Source organism: Zophobas morio, unplaced genomic scaffold, assembly GCF_036711695.1.
Source record: "Zophobas morio isolate AGI-343-1 ecotype UQ-CSIRO unplaced genomic scaffold, CSIRO_AGI_Zmor_V1 ptg000044l, whole genome shotgun sequence".
Classification (NCBI taxonomy): Eukaryota; Metazoa; Arthropoda; class Insecta; order Coleoptera; family Tenebrionidae; genus Zophobas; species Zophobas morio.
In genome coordinates, this window is record NW_026972149.1 from 6,142,817 (window position 1) to 6,162,435 (window position 19,619).

The window sequence follows — 19,619 nt, forward strand, 5'->3', positions numbered from 1 at the left end:
AGCTAACTTTTCTTTCCCTTTCACCAACTCAGGGACTGTGTTCTTTAATTCCAAAAAGAAAACAACAGAGTTTGTTAATTCGATTTCGGTAATTGAAATCAGGGCAAAATTTTTTAACAGAGTAATTTTATTTTATTGCAAAGATCTACCCACGGGATATCCACTTAAAAAGTAGCCTCGCGTAGGCATTGCTTCTTTGTAATTCCAGGTGTGCGTGAGCAGATTCCGGTAAAATTTTATCGGAAACGACCGTGGTGAACTCATCCGTTAACTATCTAGCTAGTTAACCATCATTAAGTGTTAGACTCCTGATCCTGCTCAGAAAATAAAAAAAATAATGCCGGGTTTAGTATAATTAAATAACTTGTCGTGAATAACAAATCTGTAAAGTTATTTACGGAACCTCCCACGCATCTGAAGCACAACAAATATTAGAGGCACGACGGGCGTATCGTTCAATAAAGATTTATACAGTAATTGTTTGAGATGATGTCATTAAGCGTGAAGTGGAGAAACGTATTGCTTCTAATATGTAGAATTTCAGAAATATTACATACAATACAATGGATTAGACTGGATGAATTGATTTAAGAACGAGAGAACAACATTTCTAAATATTTGCGTGTTCCTTAAAGTTTGGAAAAATCGGTCCCCATTTCCGTCTGTCTGTAACACGTCATCTCAAAAGTGACAAACTTTCTTTAGACATCTAGATTTTTGGAAAAATGTCAATAATTTTAGTAGAATATTGACTTGATTTAGGGATTAAACAACGTTAAATGAATTTATTATTTATGTGCTTCGAACATACTGGAAACAGATCTTGATTTTTTTAAGTTAGAAGAGCAGTGTTAGAGTGCTACAGATAAATAAAAAATACATTTAGTACATTTTTTTTGGAAACTTTTCCGCTGCTCCATCAAGTGAGCGCAATCGACTTGGCCGATAAAGCAGAAACCTGCCCCCACATTACATCTTCTTAGATCCATTGACAGATCGCTCTCTGTCATTTTCGGTAAATGTTGGTGTGTGTGAGTTGTGTGAACTTTGTGTTATAGTTCAACAAGCAAAGTTTCTTATAAAATTTTAATGTGTTAAACCGAAAATAAATAAGTTATTTTTGACGTCGATCGCGTGCATACAGTGTTACAATGGCCACACACGCAAGAATATTAAGCCGAATAATCCGTAAGTGCAAAATTACATAATCCTTGAATTAAATTTGTTTTTAAAATAGACAGGGTCATTCGCTATAAACCTAATTCGTCTTAGCACACTGGCGAGATTATGAAATGCCTTTTTCGCAAATCAAGTGACGAAAAAAATCATAACCTAGCAGGTGCAAAGTTCACATTTTATTGATAATTGTTCTTGTTTACAGCTGATAGTTTCAAAGTTGGGCAGTCAATTCGCTTCAACAGTTACGACGCTACCAGGGTTAACCTCAAGTTGTCCGGGAATACGAAGGTTATCTGCCAGGGGTTTACGGGCAAACAGGGAACTTTCCACAGTAAGCAGGCTATCGAATATGGTACTAAAATGGTCGGGGGGGTGTCTCCTGGAAAGGGAGGCAAAACCCACTTGGATCTACCTGTGTTCAATTCTGTTAAAGAGGTGTGTTGATTTGTTGATTTTCATAACCTTAAAGTCAGCGGCGGAAAACGATTTTGTTGTGGGTTCAGTTGTTATATTAAGAAATGAATAATTGTTTTATCTTGGCTCAACTAGACCCACTTGATGCCAAGAAAAAAATGCCAATTCCGAGATTATTTATTTATTGTTGGTGACAATAATTCACCTGGAATTAAAGCGCCATCTGTTGTCATTTGTAGAAATACGTCATCTAATTGTCGCTTTTGTTAACAAAAAGTGGGGTTAGAAATGTAAATTATCTTTTCCCTGTTCATTAAAAAAAAACTCTTGTAATACAAGAGGTTAGCGATATTAACATAAATCACAGCTTTAATTTTTTATATCTTATAGCCACTCATACTAATCTGTTTATCTATTTTTTGGGTGATCTATAGATTAGTTCTCAATTTAACTTGAAGCATTTTTATCGGAATGTAATCTTTTTTCCGTAATGAAATTAATTAAGAGGTGTTCGCATATAATTTATAACCTATCATCTGTCATCGTTTATTACTAATCTGTACACAGTGCGTGGAAAGTATAGAACTTTGATTATTATTTTTTAAAAAGTAATTTTAATTTAGGCAAAAGCGGCAACCGGTGCGGACGCTACCGTCATCTATGTGCCGCCTCCGGGGGCAGCTGCAGCCATTAACGAAGCTATGGACGCAGAAATATCACTAATAGTTTGTATCACTGAAGGCATTCCTCAACAAGATATGGTTAAAGTAAAACATAGACTCCTCCGTCAGAACAAAACTAGATTGGTAGGTCCGAATTGTCCCGGAATTATAGCCCCAGAGCAGGTAAAACCCAACTTAAAAAAACAATTCTGCAAAATAAAGTTTCCAGTGTAAAATCGGCATCATGCCTGGTCACATCCACCAAAAAGGAGTCGTAGGAGTTGTGTCTAGATCGGGTACTTTGACTTACGAAGCTGTCCACCAAACCACCCAAGTTGGCTTAGGCCAAACTCTGTGTGTCGGTATTGGTGGCGATCCTTTCAACGGAACAGACTTCATAGACTGCCTTGAAGTGTTCCTCAAAGATCCTGAAACTAAAGGTATTATTCTAATCGGTGAAATCGGAGGTGTTGCCGAAGAACAAGCGGCGGATTACTTGCTGAAGCACAACACGGTAATATTTTAGTCGCGCATGCGTACTCAAACCTGTCACTTGTCAGTGTGGTACAATACTTAATACTGTTGTTGTTTGTAGGGACCTAATGCCAAACCCGTTGTTTCTTTCATCGCGGGTTTGTCTGCCCCTCCAGGTCGTCGTATGGGTCACGCTGGTGCCATAATCTCAGGCGGCAAAGGTGGAGCACAAGATAAAATCAACGCTTTGGAGAAAGCCGGTGTTATTGTGACTAAGTCACCCGCACAAATGGGGAACGAATTGTTAAAAGAAATGCGTCGTTTAGCTTTGGCTTAAGTTAATCCATTTCATAAATGTCAAGTAATACTGTATTATATAGTGAATCCATTAAAGTCGATTATACCTAAAGTCACAGTGTATTTAATCGCTTATCGATGTTAATAATAAGTAATGTGTTCCAAATTGACATTGTTGTTATATTGGTTAAGTAAAGATGTTGAGTTTTGAGTTATGTGTTTGTTTTAATTTGCTTTTTAGTTGGGTTTTTAGTCGGAAGTACGATTTTGGCTGTTTTGTTTAGTTTGGTTTTGGTTTAAAGATGTTATAAAATCTGTTGTGACAGAATTATACTGCGAATAATGTAGTTGCAGTTGGTTTGTTTGCTTTAACTCAGACTTTGATGTTTGTCTTTTCAATTGCAAATCTACCAGGAAGTAGTAACATATGCCATGACACAACGATTTGACTTAACAAAAGGCGTGGTTCTGTTCCTGTCTGACTTAAATTAAGTTGGCTAGTTTATGACGTGTAGTATAGAGGGCAGCACTAGTACTAATATATCATTAATTTATCGATCAATTAGTGCCATCTAGTGACCTGTAGAAATCTTAAGCTGTTGGCCCAGCACTCCATTGAACGCTGCAGAAGGCGACTAGAGGCGGAAGTCGAGAAGAGCATATTGATTCTTAATTAATTTCATTAGGGGCACAGAAGGTAAAGGTGGTTTTATTACCTATGTCTTTGTTAACACGCCCCTTGTTACCACCGTCAAAGAGCACAAGTTATCAGGGTCGAAGCTTTTTTTGCACAGACCGGATGTTTACGAACCTGCTGCACTTATTTATTTTTGAATTTAGCGTAATACATACATCATTTAATCCCAAGATAAGCATTAAGAAATCTGTCGCCAGGATAAAAATGACGTCATCAATTTTTTAATGGGATCAGTGTATTATAATTTATTTAAGGCATGGTTATTTTAAATGAAATAACCACACACTCTAAAAATTGTATGAAATATATGTCATATAAAGTAATAAAATAAATGACTAGCGAATTACTAATGTGTGACCACGTATGACTAATGAAAAATTAACCATAATGGTAATTTACGACAAGTCATATATAGTGTTAATTTAAAACATAACTGAGGTGTCGGAATACATTTGAATAATATATTAATCGTGAGTACTATCAAATACACATAACGATTAAAATAATCAAACCTTGCAATATTGCAACTTTTTTAACCAAATTTTTTATTACAGTTAGTTTTTATTATACTTTTTCACTCATTTTTAAATCATGTATTACATCATGCATAATCAGTTATGGAAGGTATGACCCGTGCACAATATTACCACAACCTACTCAACCTTGCACATAACGGGTATTTTTATTTGCACCTACCTTTTATGTCTAGGCACTTATTTTTCTCAGTATTCTATTGTTTATGTTTATTGCTACTTAAATTTTGTTTTTAATATTTAGAAATTAATTAAACATTTCTATTTAAGCAAAATACTCATTATGCTTTTAAATATTTGATACATACGAATTTTCGCGCTTTATTTTCATATAGTTGAACTTTGACTGTATGGTGCATAAATTTATTCATAAATAGCTTCTGTATAACTAAATTACAAAAATTTCATAAATATATCCAAGAGGCCGAAATCTCTCAAACCTACGTGGGTTTAATCGCACCAATCTGTCGTGCGTGCTTGTTTATACCTATTTGATGTTCCAAGAAGCACCAGTAGATAACTAAACTGGATTTACGAACACGAGAATAAAGATAAATTTGACCGTGTTGTAGACTGGGAAACCCTTAGCCTTAAAGCATATTTTAGCCACAAGAAGTGGTTATCTGCTTGCCATAACTTAAGTTAAACACTTATTCGTCATTTTTCTGGGCTGGGAACGAAACTCGGCTTGAGTGAAAAATGCTGTAGACAGATACGCAAAGATTAATGATTCTTTTATAATGAAGTTCTTTAATTTAGGTTAAATACCTGTCTATATTGATGTTTCCAGTGTTTAGATATCTCAAATGGAGCTGATTGCTGCCGGCTACCTTCTCCGTTAGACTCGAAAATGTTGATGATGAATTGTGAAATGCTTTCGATTGCATGTACTGGTACCCACGATCGACCGACGCATGATCGAATTTTTTATGTCTAGATAGAGTTCTACAAATTTTTGGTTGTTCGAAACTAGACGCTCCTCACTGTACTTATTACCATGGAAGGGACGCGAATATTTTGCTTGTCTTTTTTAGAACTAAAACAGCAACGTAATTCAGAAAATCGAGACTGTTCATCAATTCCAAATGCAGTGCTGCTCCATAACGGAAATTCAAACTCGTTGCTCATTCGGTACACTTAAAGCATACTTACGATGAGATTAGTTTATTGGAAGCAGTTCAACGTAATTGTCATAGTTGAACATTATATCAAGCATCAGAAAAATATGACTTAAGATGAAAAATTTTGATATTTGATGCTCGTAAGTTGTATAGTTGAAGTTTATTTACGAGTTATTTATTTATAAAGTGTGGTCACAAAAAATATCCTCAAGTTAGCACTGGAAGAACTCCTTCTCTCTCTCAACCGGAGTGAGAAAGACGGCTATAAAAATTCAGCGCCAACTGATGCCGATTTTGATCGCACGTTGGTGATCTAAGTTGACTGACTTCGGTAAGTTGTGAGTTTTGAAATTTCTACCAAAAATGTTACAGAATTTGTTTAAGAACCTGTATTATACGTCAACAAAGAATGTTAAAAATTTCATTAATCCAGAATTGTGGGACTAGTGTACAACTACATAACTATGAAGTTCGAAATTAATGAATCGTCACAGTTTATGAAAATAAACGAGATGTAAACATATAAATTATATCGAAATGAACGTAGCTGGAGGTCAGATTTGGCGCTAAATAACTTAAATCTCATTTATAATTTTTGCTTGTTATTTTGCAGACTAGTAGTTCTATATCGCCACTACCAATGGACAAAAAATCGTAGAAGACAAGGCAATAACATTTAAATTATTCAGCGTTTAAAATTGGCCTGAAGTCACATTCAACTGGAATGAGATTTACCCACTTATAATTACTAGTTGTTGTCCACAAAACCGAGTCCTTGCAAAATTTTTGCACACCGACATACCGACAATTTTTTTTCGACGTACCGTGCATCCAGACTTTGAATAATAAAAAAAATAATTTTTGAACGTCATGCAGTTGTACCGTTCGTTCGATCCGATTTGTCCCTCTCAAGCAACCCCCGTTATCTTCCAGCAACATTAAACTGTTAAATTATAGATCGATGTTTCTGTAATCTTGAAGCGACGTTTTATTGTAGTGGGGGATGACGATGCAAAGAACGTGTTTTATAAAAGAGCAACTTCAAAAGTTCACAAACGACGAACATTGCTTGGCGTATTGTCGTGCCAAGATTGCTTTGTAGCTGTTTATGTTTCGCGATGGGGTTAACATGTAAAGTTATTTATTCGTGGCTTTTGATATTTGTGTTTACCGTTCAACTGTTTGCACAAGAAGATCCAGACACAGTCGTCATCGAAGGTAAGTCAAGGGACGAAAAAAAAATTCACAGTTGTAAATAGCGGTTGTAAACAAACACGGACTACTATACTATTAAAAAAAAAAAACTAACAAAAAAATGTATGCAGCATGAATGTTAACTAGTTTAATTGGAATCTCATGTGTGCGTAATTTTGTTTTGAGTGTGTGATTGTTGGTATTTTGTGTGTTGTATGTAGATATAGTATGTGAAATATTTCACCGTTTGTAAAAAATTTTATGATCGTTGTCATACTCTGGGATTTGGTAACGTTTAATCATCGGCATTGTGTCTGGCCAAGATTAATTTTAACACCACCTGCTGGCGTGGCACCCGCAATCAGCCACTGCCAAGGTCGCAAAGAACATTCACCTTAACACCGGACCATAGTATTGATATGTATCATTTCTTTACAATGATTTTTTACGACAAGATTAATTATTCTCTATGATTTATGGCTCCATTTTAGTCGTGATTACTTTTGTATTAGTAGCAAAATTTTGCAAAAATGTCACCCTCTAGTAACCACACACGTGTCTGTGTTGTTATTTTAGACCAGTTATAGTTACATTTTTGCCAATTTATCTCGGTTCATAGTGGCATGCTGGCCGTAACTCTGGGCCCCTTTCAACTTTTGCAGGCCCCTTGAGCGCTACGCTACTGGGTAGAAACGAAAAACAAGAACATTTCGTAGAACAACAAAAATTCCATCAGTGTTGTCTTACTACGAACAACAAAGTTTTACACCCACGAGTATGTTTTTGCGATTTTTAGACCGGTTGCCTTGTTTAAAATTTAACATTAAATCTTGTGCATTCTTATACGCCTATATTCGAGCAGGTAGAGCACAATTCGACATCATTAATAACGTGTTTAAAATATAACATTACTAATGTTGTACAAGTTTGGTAACTTCAAACAAAAAAAGCAACATGTTAGTACGATTTGTTTTGACGTTGTAATGACAGTGCAACTCTGTAGCTGATTATTTTATTTTGAACTTTTAACTTTTTGCCGATAGCTTAAACACGTAGGTTAATTACTGGAATTTGTTGTATACGAAAACTGGATTGACTAGTACCTTATAAGCAAACAAAAAATTAACAAAAAAAGTGTCATGAATATTTGATAACAGTTTAATCTACAGTTTTAAAAAATGCCAGTCTCGTAGACTCGTGATAAAAGTGCACAGGTTGGAAAATTTTAAGCTCGAGGAGTGTTTTATAGTAAAATTAGTGTAATTAGCAGGAATTTGACGCTTCGTTGTTTATTAAAATAATCTGAATACTTCAGGTGCAACTTTTTTGAGACTGACGGTACAGTTTTAGAGTCAGGCGGTGCCGCTTTTAAGTCACTTATCTACTTAAACTTAATGGTTTTTTTAATTTAGATAAAATGTTGTAACGACTTTTTAAAGACATATACAAAACTGCAGACAATTAATTAACTTCTTTTATAGTACCACAAATTATACGTAGGGGAAACTTTTTACAATCACTCAAAAATCCTTATGTAAAAATAGCCGCCATTAAGGGGTCACATTGAATAAAATTATAGTACACAGGCCAGTTTGGGTGTAGAGCTTTACTAAGAATCAATAATTACTGTTTACGAGATAATAAACTGGTAAATCATTTCGTTTATTTTTCATGAACCACACAATAAACAATAAAAAAGAATTTTAAACTAAAGAAATTTTCATCGGCTAATTTGAATAAATAAATGAAAGAAGGTAATTGAAGGCTATCATCAGTAATTTGAATAATGATAAAGAATAAGAAAAAATATAAAGTAGTCCCTGGCGTCGGATAATCATCGTTTAATCATACAATTATTAGCAGACCTCGCTTGCAGTTCCTATTTTTCTTCAGATTTTCAGTTTCAGTGCGAACGTCACGGGGATGTTGAGGAATGGAAACCATAAGTTATCAAAAATTCCTCAGCATCCTGATGTTTCTCTGCTAAATCGTCTTTCTGTATACAGAGTTGTATTTCTGATTATACACAGGTGTTGCGTAGGCTACATATTTTACTTTTCAGGTCCACCTGAGGTACGCAAACAAAAAAGTGCCAGACAAACATTTTTAATACCTGCAAATGTAAACTCCATTCCATTGGCAACAACAGGACCTTGTTTCACCGGGAAAGGTGTTTTGGGCAAGTGTACATCCTTTAGACAATGTTATCCATATTTCAAAGTTCCCGAGTTGAATAATTTTGAAAGCTGGATTTTAGGAATGTACGATACATGCAGTTATTACACAGCACAAGGTAGACAGGTAAAGACAATTTTACCAGATATAAATTTACTCTATTAAATTTATATGATTCTGATGGTACTAGATTTAATGTGATGTTTGAATGGTTGTGGCGGGTGGCGTAGTTGGGTCAGCGTAGAACCGCTTCACCGTGGTTTAGGGTTCGATTCCCGACTAAAAAAAAAAAAAAAAAAAAAAAAATAGGGCCCGAATCGGCGAGTTGCGTCAGCTGAATATAAGTGTAAGCTATTAAAACCGAAAGAGGCCCGCAGAGGGACCCGACGTGGCAAATGCCGCCTGCCCTGCCCTGCGTACAATAATCAGCTCGACTTACCTGGCATTTCGAAGAGTAACACATAATTTGCGTTATATTTTCCTGTATATCCAGTTACATACCGATACATAATTACTTTTTATAACATCAAGATCGAGTCTATAAAATTAAAATAAAAGTTCATTTATTTTTGGAAACAAAAGAATGTTTAAAAGATCATTTACTTTTAAAAACAACAAGTTGTCCTTACACTTACTACTTTTTAATCGTTTTAGATGTTTGGCGTTTGTTGTACGAACCTTGGACAACAACCAGTACAAAACGCAACTTCTGAGGAACCGATAGAGAATCAGAATTCTCTTTACAACAGTGCCAACCTCAACGAGATTCATTTATCGTTTTATCCCCAAATAACCAACTGGCCGCCACCGATCCCCACCCACCCTCCGGATCACACCATCCCGCCGCTACCGACTCATCCCCCGAGTCCGGGATACCCGACCTTACCGCAACCCGTGGCCACCCACCCCCCTCCGACTGCCAAGCCGCCTGTGGCGGTGTGGCCGCCAACCATCAGACCCACCAGACCGCCGGTAATCACCGCCAAACCCCCGACGGTACCAACGCAGCCGCAGCCGCCGCCGTCCGGAGCTTGCGGGGCTAAAAATGGTTACCAAGATCAAGAGCGAATTGTGGGTGGACACAACGCGGAAGTCGGAGAGTGGCCTTGGATAGCGGCGCTTTTTAACGGCGGCAGACAGTTCTGTGGAGGATCCTTAATTGATAATATTCACATTCTGTCGGCGGCTCACTGCGTAGCCCAGTAGGTAGCCACTTTAAAGGCGCATTTACATGGAGCGGTAACCCGATAACCGAACCGTGTTTATTGTACGTTTTTTCGACACAAATAGAACCGTGTTTGTTACAAGCCGCCCCATGTAAACACGCCTTTGTAGTAACTTTAATTCACTGATAATATTCCAGTATGAGTTCTTGGGATGTGGCGAGACTGACGGTGAGGTTAGGCGACCACAATATTAAAACAAGCACCGAAATTAGGCACGTCGAGAAAAGGGTTAAACGAATTGTACGACACAGAGGTTTTGACCCTAGAACGTTGGTAGGTGCCTAAGACAATCGTTATATGTATAGGGAAATTTTCATTTTTAGTATAATGATATTGCGATTTTGACACTGGATAGTCCTGTGCAGTTTTCTCAACAAATAAGGCCGATTTGTTTACCTTCGGGAGGTAGCGATTTTGCGGGACAAACAGGTACTGTTATTGGGTGGGGAAGTCTGCGAGAGAGCGGTCCACAACCAGCTGTGTTGCAAGAAGTTAATATACCCATTTGGAGCAATAGAGACTGCAAACTGAAATATGGGCCTGCGGCTCCTGGTGGCATCGTTGAACACATGTTATGTGCAGGTCAAGCTGCCAGAGATTCGTGTAGTGTAAGTATTTCCTTATTTTTGACAACCACGACTGTGTAACGGTACCTTTAGCAAGTACACTGTACTCAAAAAAGCTCGAACTATTTTTTACACGTTTTATTTCTGCTACAGGGCGACAGCGGAGGGCCTCTCATGGTAAATTCCGGAAAATGGACGCAAGTGGGAATCGTGTCTTGGGGAATAGGCTGCGGTAAAGGACAATACCCAGGCGTTTACACGAGAGTAGAAAAGTTTCTCCCATGGATAAACAAAAATTTAAAATAACGAATTGTATAATCTTTATACATAAACAATTTTGTAACGAATAATAGCTTAATTTTTGTTAATAAAGAGGTTCTCATCTACTATAATTATAGATATAGGCTTTTGCCATAGTAATTTTATATTTATTTTTTTACTCTCAATAAATTATTTTTTGTAAAAATTAAAAATGATACTCGTATTTGCGTAAATAAGTAGCGAACCTGTTTTTATATTTTTGTAAGACCCATAATTATACTTGTTTTCACGACAAAGTGTTGATTGAATTTCAAATTTTCTCCAGAAAAAAAGCAAAGTTGATTTTAATCTGGTTTTCTTACGCAAATTGTAGAGAAACAAAAATACAAAAAAGACACTGATCTACTACCTGTTGCGGTATTTTTAGAGCGGCGCCAGTCATCAAAACTGTAAGAATTGTGCCCCACTATGACGTTTTGAATATATAATTAATTATTTGCTCCAGAGTTTTTTATTTTTTTGTCTGTTGGTAATATCGCGTCGCTCTTTTTGCAACAGCTACGCTGTCATCTGTTCTCATCGTTCGTGTAAAAATATACTGTTAGGTATATCTTTCAAAAAGTGAATAAAAAATGTTTGACTATTGATAACGGTAACATTGTTATAATACATAATAATTATTCACTACAAGCACTATTATTATTTCGCATCCATAATATGAATTATTACCAAATAAATACGTGGAATTTTGGTTTAATTGTCATGTGGTTAATTTACCGCTCGGCATAACATTTCAACGTAAATTCTTCTAATAAGGTGTCCGATGTATGCAACCATGAATACATTAATAATAATTTTGGATTGAAATTTTTTCATGAATTTGGAATGAATTATTTTCTAAAAATTGATCTAAAGTTGTTTACAGAACTTCCCTTGTCCCTGAAGTAACGGGTGTTCAACTGAAAAATCACTTAGAGGAGTTGAAATTTCATTTGACACAAACGGCATGTCTGTTCTTATAACATCCATTTGGCAGAAACATAATCTGTTATGTGCTATATGTTATAAGAACAGACATGCCGTTTGTGTCAAATGATACTCCAACGCCTACTCTGCAGATTTTTCAATTAAACACCCGTAACAATTAAATAAATTCTTGGTTCTTTTTTCCAAAAATTTAAATGTCTAAGGTAAAAAATCAAGGTGAATTGGTCAACCATAGTGTATCAGACAAATTTTGGTTACCGTTTTACCACCTTGAATTGTAATTTGTTTGACAGGTCTTTCTACAACTACACTAAATTAGTTTAAATTTACAAAAGTTAAAGCTTCCCTGGGAATTTTCAGAATAATGCAGCTAAGAAATACGGTTCATAATTATATTACTATTGGCTATAAACTATTATTTATAATTAAACTACAAGCATGCAGCAGACAACTTTATGTTCTATTAAATTGTATCTATAAATATCATTTTGCTTGCACGACCCCAGTATAAATATTTTATACACACGATTGCAAAAGTTGCGAATATTGTCAACGTTGTGAAAAATAAAAATAAATAACTGCCTGACAACTGAAATTTAAGTGAAAAATATTTAAAGTCTTTTAATTGTATTAAAGAAGTGACATATTTTAAGTTAAAAATAAACTTCGACGAGAACAAAATACTGAATACAAAGTCCCACTGTATCTACGTCCATCACAAAACAGTTTTATGTGCTCTTTTCAGCAATTCATTATCATTACTGTCAACATTAGTCAGTTATTCCCCTAAATAGCTACCGATGGTGCCAACATCATTATTAGATTCGGTGCTCTAAGTGGCTTAAATAATAATTGTAAACGATTATGGACTCAGTTTTAGGCTTTTATGGATATTAAAATTAAACAATTACCATGTTTATATTAGTCAGAAAGTTCAGCACGTTATAATTAATCAATTGTGTTTATTTAGCCTGAGTTAATTTACTATGGGATGATACTCAATCCCTGTCGGTAATTCTAGTAAGTTACGCCCAACAACAATTCAAAGTCAAAAAACAAAGATGTACATTGATTTGGTGGTGCTCCATTTAGTGATATTAGATTACATCCTAAATGCCTGACCTAAATATACATTACTTGTAAAGTAGGCGGCAAAAGTATGGAATTTTGAGGAATGACGTGTAACACTAGATTAATTAATTAACCAATAAATAACGTATAAATTTTATTAAAATTTTACCTACTTACATAGAAGACTAAGTACAACCTACGTAAGCAAGTATAGGATAGTAGATATTTTTAATGTCTAATATCTAATAATAAACTATGTAATTTTCATGTATAATTCTTAGGTGTACGTAGGTGAATAATGTTTACATTAGGGGCCATGTGGCTGCCTCCTCAGACTAAAATAGATATATTATATACAATTTCAGGATATTTCGACAAATGAAATGACTTCAAGATACACTTCCAGGTTATAAAGCCTACTTATTTACATACATCCCGTCCCGTTAAAGCGCTTGATCTTGTTCCAGTTCGAGGGCCCACACGTGCTGAGGCCAACCTGTACGTCCTTTCGCTTTCCTCGTCGTCGTCTTGTTAACATCTTCCTGTTTACAATAATAAATATATAAACATATCGTGAATGTCAACGATATTTCTTCGACGCAGATTCGTTTTCGTTTGATCGAACTGGCTAAATGTGAGGTTACGGACACACTCTAGTTTGCCGGTGTGATACCAGCTGTTTGATTTGACACTCGAGAAAGCACCTTAATTGTGTGCTAATTATAATAATGAAGCCGTAATGTCGACAGCCCTTTAATAAATTTAAGTGGACTGCGATGTCAGAGTGCGATAACTACCGATAATCGGCACCAGAGCGGGCGTGCAACCCCAAATTTCCATTCTTTTAATGCAATTATAGTTTATTTATTGTAAGTCATTTCGGGGGAGTTTATTAGATTAAGGGGTGGCTTACCGCTGAAATGGAATCGTTCCTCGGTGAAATGTCTCCGCTCGACGAGCAGTCGTTTACATGGTGTATCGTGGAATTATTCGATATTGCTGGCCTTCTACTACTGACTCCTGAAGATCCTAACTCCGCGGTGAAGCTCCCCGGAGCGGGATCATCAGATTCTAACGCTTTTACTAAATAATTGATGTAGGAAGTGGCTAGCCTTAAAGTTTTAATCTATAATTAAAATCGTTATATTTTTATCTGAACTTGTGATGGGGCATTACTTTTGATAATTTCGTGTCAGGTGGTACATTTGGTATACAATCACGTAAATCGGCGTACGCATTGTTGATCGATTGTGTGCGACGCCTTTCTTTTTTATTGGCGGTTGTTCTTCGTTTTACTACTCTGACATATGGAACATGAACATGCTGGGTTGGAGTTGTGTCGTCGCCGACAGAAGCGTTAAGTGGATAATCTAGAAGAAAAAAAATTAAACAACCGAGGGCAAATTTTCGCCGAGAGACAAAATTTTGAGTACATGGCGCGACAAAAGTAAAGTACATCTTCAAACTTTACCTTTGTTTGATCCCATATAAATGGGTTATTACTACTACAACGAACAGAGTTAAATCGTATTCTAAGCATATACTGCGCATTTAATAAAATATCCGTTTCAAGGATTTTAGTTATATGATACCAGGTGTGGAAAAAGCTATATCAAGTCCGTAACTTTATAACTACGTGTGACCGATTACATGCAGATTGAGCGACTAATTGATCTGATAATTTTTTAAATAAAAGTCATCCCAGAAACTATTGTGACGCCAGCAAGTTCTGAGTATCTAATCTTAGGGGTACATTCTGTTCTGAAAGTAAATGATTCAGTCAAAACATTTGTAGTAGGTTAAGTTGGAAGTAGTTAAAAAGTCCAAACATTTGTTGTAAAATCTTCGAACTGCGCTAGGTTAGTTTTATTTACGTTTTTGTTTACAACAATAAGATAAGGTCGAATTTAGCACAGAATAGTGAGTAAGTTGAGTTCTGCCATATGCGCTTTATGCTGCAGCGTGAAGTAAAAAGTGCTACTATTTTTTTTACATGTTTTTACCCTTTTCTGTTTTAATTATGGGTCTGTTGACACACTAGTAACAAAATAAACAAATCTTGTAGTACCACATTACGTGGTAGGAGATCCTGTTCTTATACTAGTGTTGTTTATGTTTCAGTATATCTGAAAAAGATTTTCATCTTTGGATAATAATAATCGCAAATGCCTACCTAAGAATTCGTGATAAATTAGTTCCTGGTAGTAATTACGTAAAAATTATAGTAAAATAAATTATAATTTAGTGCTAAATTCTACAAAATAACCCTATACAAACAAAGTTTGATTAGTTCTCTTTCAAAATAACCAAAAATTCTCAAGAAATAATGTATAGTAAAACGGCATTTAGTTTTCTCCATATGCTCTACAAACCGCTATGGAACATGAAAGTAAGTTATTTTTATGCTATGCTTGCTTGGAAAAACAACTTTTGGAGATGACGTCATCATTTTTCGGGATGAATACATAAATTTAAACAATCAAAAATATTTGACAGTACAAATACAATCTGCATATACTGAAAATCTCAGTTCTTAGATTGACGTATCAATAACAGTTACGGATACCTGGTACATTTATTTCCCTTTTATTATTCGCTAAACATGCATCAGTTATTTTTTTAGTGATTTTTGTAACTTTAATTAAAATACTCATTTAATACTTACTTCTTCTAAAATGTGAATGTCTTTGTTCTGGAAGAAGTACTCTTGGAGAGGTCGATGTGGCAAAATAAGAATAAGAATTAATTAATGCATTTGGTGTACTATCATCAGTTGGAGAGGGAGATTCAGATCGTGGACTGCTTGACCAGAAATTTGAATCGTCTCCGTTTAAAGTACTACCATCTGTTAAATGGAAAAAAACTGAGTTTTCAGAATTCACACAAAACACTATAGTAACGACAACAAAATTTGTCTTTACAGATTAACATTCACATGAGCATATATTTGGAAAATTTAACAGAAAGCTCAAACCAATAAGAATAATAACACTTTTTGCTCAGATGGATTCTGCGTCGGGCTTTATATTTAGTAAAGTCGGTCCTGTTTCCGCTTACAAACACCATCCTTAATTCGTCGTTCCTTGAGTTTTACCTAACCTAAAACTACTTTTTCACCAATTCCAACTACTTTAACACGTGCAGAAATCTCACATGTTGAAAATTATCACAGTTAAGATTTAAAATAAACACATTGACAAGAATTAGAAACGTGTCAATGAGATCACGAAAAATATAAGTAGCTGTAGTGTTTATTTTTGTAGAATTTTTGTAGAGTATGTTATACACTTGCACGACAAATGTTCTAACTTCATCACATTAAATTCAACTCAGATTGAACAAACACCGCTCTGACGTTATTAATTTGTGAAAATGAAAATGTCAAGTCTTATTATGTTAGACAAGCGACTCTGGACTTTATTAAATTGATCGACGTGATTACCTAAACGTGTAAACCTGCCTGAACATTACTGAAATAACAAATTTGCCGAGGAGCGTAGTTTTCAATACTTAATTTTTTAAAGATGACGTCATCAGATTTTTGGTGGGTGTAAAAACGATAATTATGATATATGCGTAATTTTAGAGAAACTGGTTGTACACATACATTATTTTCCGTAAGCAACTACAATGAAAACAGGTATTCAATAATTTTAAGATGACGTCATCAGTTTTTTTAAGGAATAACTGGACAAATTTTAGCTAGGGTTTTTCAAGTATGCAGAATCTCAAACACACAGAATCAAGTTAACTGATGAAATACGTCATCTAAAAACCGGTTATATTAAAGCAGTACTATACAAGTTCAGTTTAAAAAATTAATAAATATTTTTTAAGTCGGATTTCACCAAGAGTGAATTCATATTCATGTGACAAATTAATTCCCTAGTGTTAAAACAAAAAATTAAATCCGTAAGTGGATCCAGTTTCACATTTTACGACTCCCTTGGGTCTGCGTCGTGCGATATTGTCTCACTTGATGTATTAATTATAAATTAAAACCACCATCAAGGTTTTTATGTTTTTTTAAGTACTTATCATGCTTAGCGAATGATCGTGACGTTCACAGCTTACAGAAAACGAAAATGCAGATTGTCCGCTTCCGTCAGTCTGTCTGTCACCTGTCTGTTGGTGATTAGACGGATACGATTACCTTGAAATTTTGCGTGTACTTTAAAATTATCATAATACAATAAAACGCTATATTTATTCACTGATAATAGGACATTAACTAGGTACTTAAACATATGTATTCAGCCCCTCCAAAAAACCGGTTTTACGAACTTTTAAACACTTATTTAATGATTTAAATATAGTAGAAGAGGGCCGCTCAGGCAACTACTAATCTAAAATGTATTAGCTGTGATAATTATGGTCATCTTTGAAATCGTTGAAACTACCGGACCGATTGTTGTCAAATTTTATATGTATGTTGGGAATATCGTGTAGATGGTAAAAGGCTAACCAAAATTTGTTGATCATCCCCACCAACAATGGGATAACGTCATCTCCAAAATTTACACAAGTAAATGTTATTTAAATTTTATAAAATAATACATATACTCTTGCACAAAATTACTTGAAACATACGCATAGCATGCTTATTTACCTATTACAGAGGCGGTCTATTCTATGAGGCAGGTGAAGCAATGACCGATATATTTCTAGACAATTTTTTCCAAATACGGATTTTTACTTTTTTCGTTTGTCAGTGTTTCGAATTTTCCATTTCTCGATTTTTAATTTTTCCTTTCTCCAGTATTTTGATTTGCAATTTTTTGAGTTTTCAGTTTAAATTGTTTACTAGAAAACTTGAAAGCGAAAAAATAATTCTAAATTGAAAAAATTAAAAATTTAAGTAACTAAAAAATCGAAGAATTTAAAAAATCAGGAGTTGATAAACAGAACTTTGAAAAACTTCAACAAATTCAAAAAGCTGTACAATCTAACGAAAATAGGAAAATCGAGAAATTTCAAAATCGGAAAACTAAAGAATTTTGAAAAACTCAGAAATGGGCCCTATTAAAAAAATGCTCAGTCAACACAATATAAACAAACGCGGTGAAAGCAATTAAATATTAATTAGTTCAGAAAAATTTTGATATAAAAATTGAAAAATCCGAAAACTGTAACATCGTGATGATTTCAGTTTTAATAAATCTGTTCTTTTATAATTAAATTAAAAATGAAAATCTCGATTAATTGAAAGTGCAAAATTGAAATGTCGAAAAATTGCAAATCAAAAATCTGGGAGACCGAAAAATTTCAAAATCCAAAAATAAGAAATACCAAAAATTGTAAAATTAAATTAAAAGAAAAAACCTAAAATCGGAAAACTGAAAAATCCAAAAACCGAATAAACGATCTAGAAATTTACAAATCCAGCTGACTGTAAAATCAAAATTTTGAAAAACTGAAAATTGAAAACTCGCAAACTTGCAAATCAAAACACTGTACAATTAAAAAATTGCAAAATAAAAATCAAAAAACTGAGAAATCGTAAAACCAAAGAACTGTATAATTTTTAAAAATTCGAAAATGGGTGCTATTAAAAAATCCGCAGTCAACACGATGTAAATTTTGACTATTTTGTCATACTGTCAGACAGTCTATTATAAAACACTTGTCCGTCTGACTGTCGACTATTTTCCTCCAAAGTTAAATTAATTTGGTTTTATATCGTGATTTAAGACCCAAAGTAATATTTTTAACATCGCTTTTAAAAAGACCAGAAACAAATTTTTGCAGCTTTTATGATCGGAATATTTATTTTTTCGTCGTTTATAGATGCATAATTTGTCTGTCATAAAATAATATATAAATTTAGAACTGAAAAAGTCATAAATAAAAATAGGTGTTTACAGCAGTCTACGATTACGGTTCGTCTTTGTGGAAACGAAAATCATTGTTTGAGCTTAGGACCTATAGTGTTTTTAATTCGGTGTATTTTGGTCCACTTTATTTGCATCTTGTTTTTGTAGTGTCAAAGTTCAAAAATTGACCAGAAGTAGATAAATTTACAAATGGCGAATTACAACAACTACAACTAACACGATTGACATTTGAATATTTTTTTGAACTAGATATCAATTTTTTTTCTGATAATAATTGAAAACTATTACTGCGGAAGTTTCACAACAAAACAAGCATAGCACTGAAGACATTCTCACGGTAATAAATATCCCAGTTATGCAAAACATGAAATCCAATATCGCACACATCTACTGAAAACAAAAAAATCTACCTGATATGTAATGATATGGTGTATGTAGTGTCGTCGAGTAGCCGGAAAATTGGAAAATTTCAGCATGATGTGTTGAATTATTGTATGACATTTTACGAGTTGTCACATCAACATCAACATCAAATCTTTCGTGGGCGCACTAATTAACAACTTGTCACTATTTCCACAACTGTAACGTAGCCTCCGGCGATCAAACACTGACGCCTGCCTTCATCAACTGATATTTGAACTAAATTAGTTCGGAAGGCGGGGCGGCGAAGCCAGCTCGACGCTCGTATTGCTTAGCCCTCGATATCAGGGAGGTTCCTACCGAAGGTCCACCTCGCCTACTTGATTATAAAATATTACAAAAATTTATGGACTTGGGGAGCATGCGTTTGCGATGGTAATAAGCGAATTCTGTTATTTGTTGACAAAAATTATAAAATAATGCCGATTTAAGTGTTAAAGTCGATAGTTCAAGCTATTTTAATCAGTTTTTCTGAACCAAGTCTCTAAGGAAAAACTACGTCATTCAG

At 34.7% G+C, this 19,619-nt stretch overlaps 3 protein-coding genes across 5 annotated transcripts; 2 read left to right on the plus strand and 1 right to left on the minus strand.

The window, feature by feature from the left end:
• Positions 1 to 994: 994 nt before the first annotated feature.
• Positions 995 to 3,241, plus strand: LOC135141250 (succinate--CoA ligase [ADP/GDP-forming] subunit alpha, mitochondrial). Its single transcript, XM_064072177.1, has 5 exons — positions 995 to 1,188; positions 1,382 to 1,614; positions 2,217 to 2,438; positions 2,485 to 2,769; positions 2,851 to 3,241. The coding sequence occupies exons 1-5, from the start codon at positions 1,152 to 1,154 to the stop codon at positions 3,064 to 3,066; spliced, it is 993 nt and encodes a 330-aa protein (XP_063928247.1). The 5' UTR covers positions 995 to 1,151; the 3' UTR covers positions 3,067 to 3,241.
• Positions 3,242 to 6,396: 3,155 nt separating this feature from the next.
• LOC135141249 (trypsin II-P29-like) lies at positions 6,397 to 10,935 on the plus strand. 2 transcript variants are annotated; one of them, XM_064072175.1, is made up of 7 exons: positions 6,397 to 6,595; positions 8,634 to 8,750; positions 8,829 to 8,872; positions 9,401 to 9,948; positions 10,110 to 10,245; positions 10,296 to 10,580; positions 10,692 to 10,935. In XM_064072175.1, the coding sequence occupies exons 1-7, from the start codon at positions 6,496 to 6,498 to the stop codon at positions 10,842 to 10,844; spliced, it is 1,383 nt and encodes a 460-aa protein (XP_063928245.1). In that variant the 5' UTR covers positions 6,397 to 6,495; the 3' UTR covers positions 10,845 to 10,935. The 2 variants fall into 2 exon arrangements, with proteins under 2 accessions (XP_063928245.1, XP_063928244.1); XM_064072174.1 differs by having other exon boundaries at positions 6,399 to 6,595; positions 8,634 to 8,872.
• Positions 10,936 to 12,994: 2,059 nt separating this feature from the next.
• On the minus strand, positions 12,995 to 19,300 carry LOC135141500 (heart- and neural crest derivatives-expressed protein 2-like). Of its 2 annotated transcripts, XM_064072644.1 has the most exons (5): positions 19,102 to 19,300; positions 15,523 to 15,702; positions 14,034 to 14,227; positions 13,771 to 13,983; positions 12,995 to 13,399 (listed from the first exon to the last, which is right to left on the minus strand). In XM_064072644.1, exons 1-5 carry the CDS (start codon positions 19,190 to 19,192, stop codon positions 13,301 to 13,303), a joined length of 777 nt encoding a protein of 258 aa, XP_063928714.1. In that variant the 5' UTR covers positions 19,193 to 19,300; the 3' UTR covers positions 12,995 to 13,300. The 2 variants fall into 2 exon arrangements, with proteins under 2 accessions (XP_063928714.1, XP_063928715.1); XM_064072645.1 differs by lacking the exon at positions 15,523 to 15,702.
• Positions 19,301 to 19,619: the final 319 nt, after the last annotated feature.

What these genes read in the sequence shown, in the direction of transcription:
- LOC135141500 (XM_064072644.1), bottom strand. Translation starts at nt 19,192, where the DNA reads ATGTCATACAATAATTCAACACATCATGCTGAAATTTTCCAATTTTCC. An exon ending in CTGACACGAAATTATCAAAA is followed by an intron (nt 13,984 to 14,033) that starts GTAATGCCCCAT and finishes TTTTAATTATAG; the next exon opens with ATTAAAACTTTAAGGCTAGC. An exon ending in GGAACGATTCCATTTCAGCG is followed by an intron (nt 13,400 to 13,770) that starts GTAAGCCACCCC and finishes TATTGTAAACAG; the next exon opens with GAAGATGTTAACAAGACGAC.
- LOC135141250 (XM_064072177.1), top strand. Translation starts at nt 1,152, where the DNA reads ATGGCCACACACGCAAGAATATTAAGCCGAATAATCC. An exon ending in GAATTATAGCCCCAGAGCAG is followed by an intron (nt 2,439 to 2,484) that starts GTAAAACCCAAC and finishes TAAAGTTTCCAG; the next exon opens with TGTAAAATCGGCATCATGCC. An exon ending in ACTTGCTGAAGCACAACACG is followed by an intron (nt 2,770 to 2,850) that starts GTAATATTTTAG and finishes TGTTGTTTGTAG; the next exon opens with GGACCTAATGCCAAACCCGT.
- LOC135141249 (XM_064072174.1), top strand. Translation starts at nt 6,496, where the DNA reads ATGGGGTTAACATGTAAAGTTATTTATTCGTGGCTTTTGATATTTGTG. An exon ending in ACACAGCACAAGGTAGACAG is followed by an intron (nt 8,873 to 9,400) that starts GTAAAGACAATT and finishes TAATCGTTTTAG; the next exon opens with ATGTTTGGCGTTTGTTGTAC. An exon ending in GCGGCTCACTGCGTAGCCCA is followed by an intron (nt 9,949 to 10,109) that starts GTAGGTAGCCAC and finishes ATAATATTCCAG; the next exon opens with TATGAGTTCTTGGGATGTGG.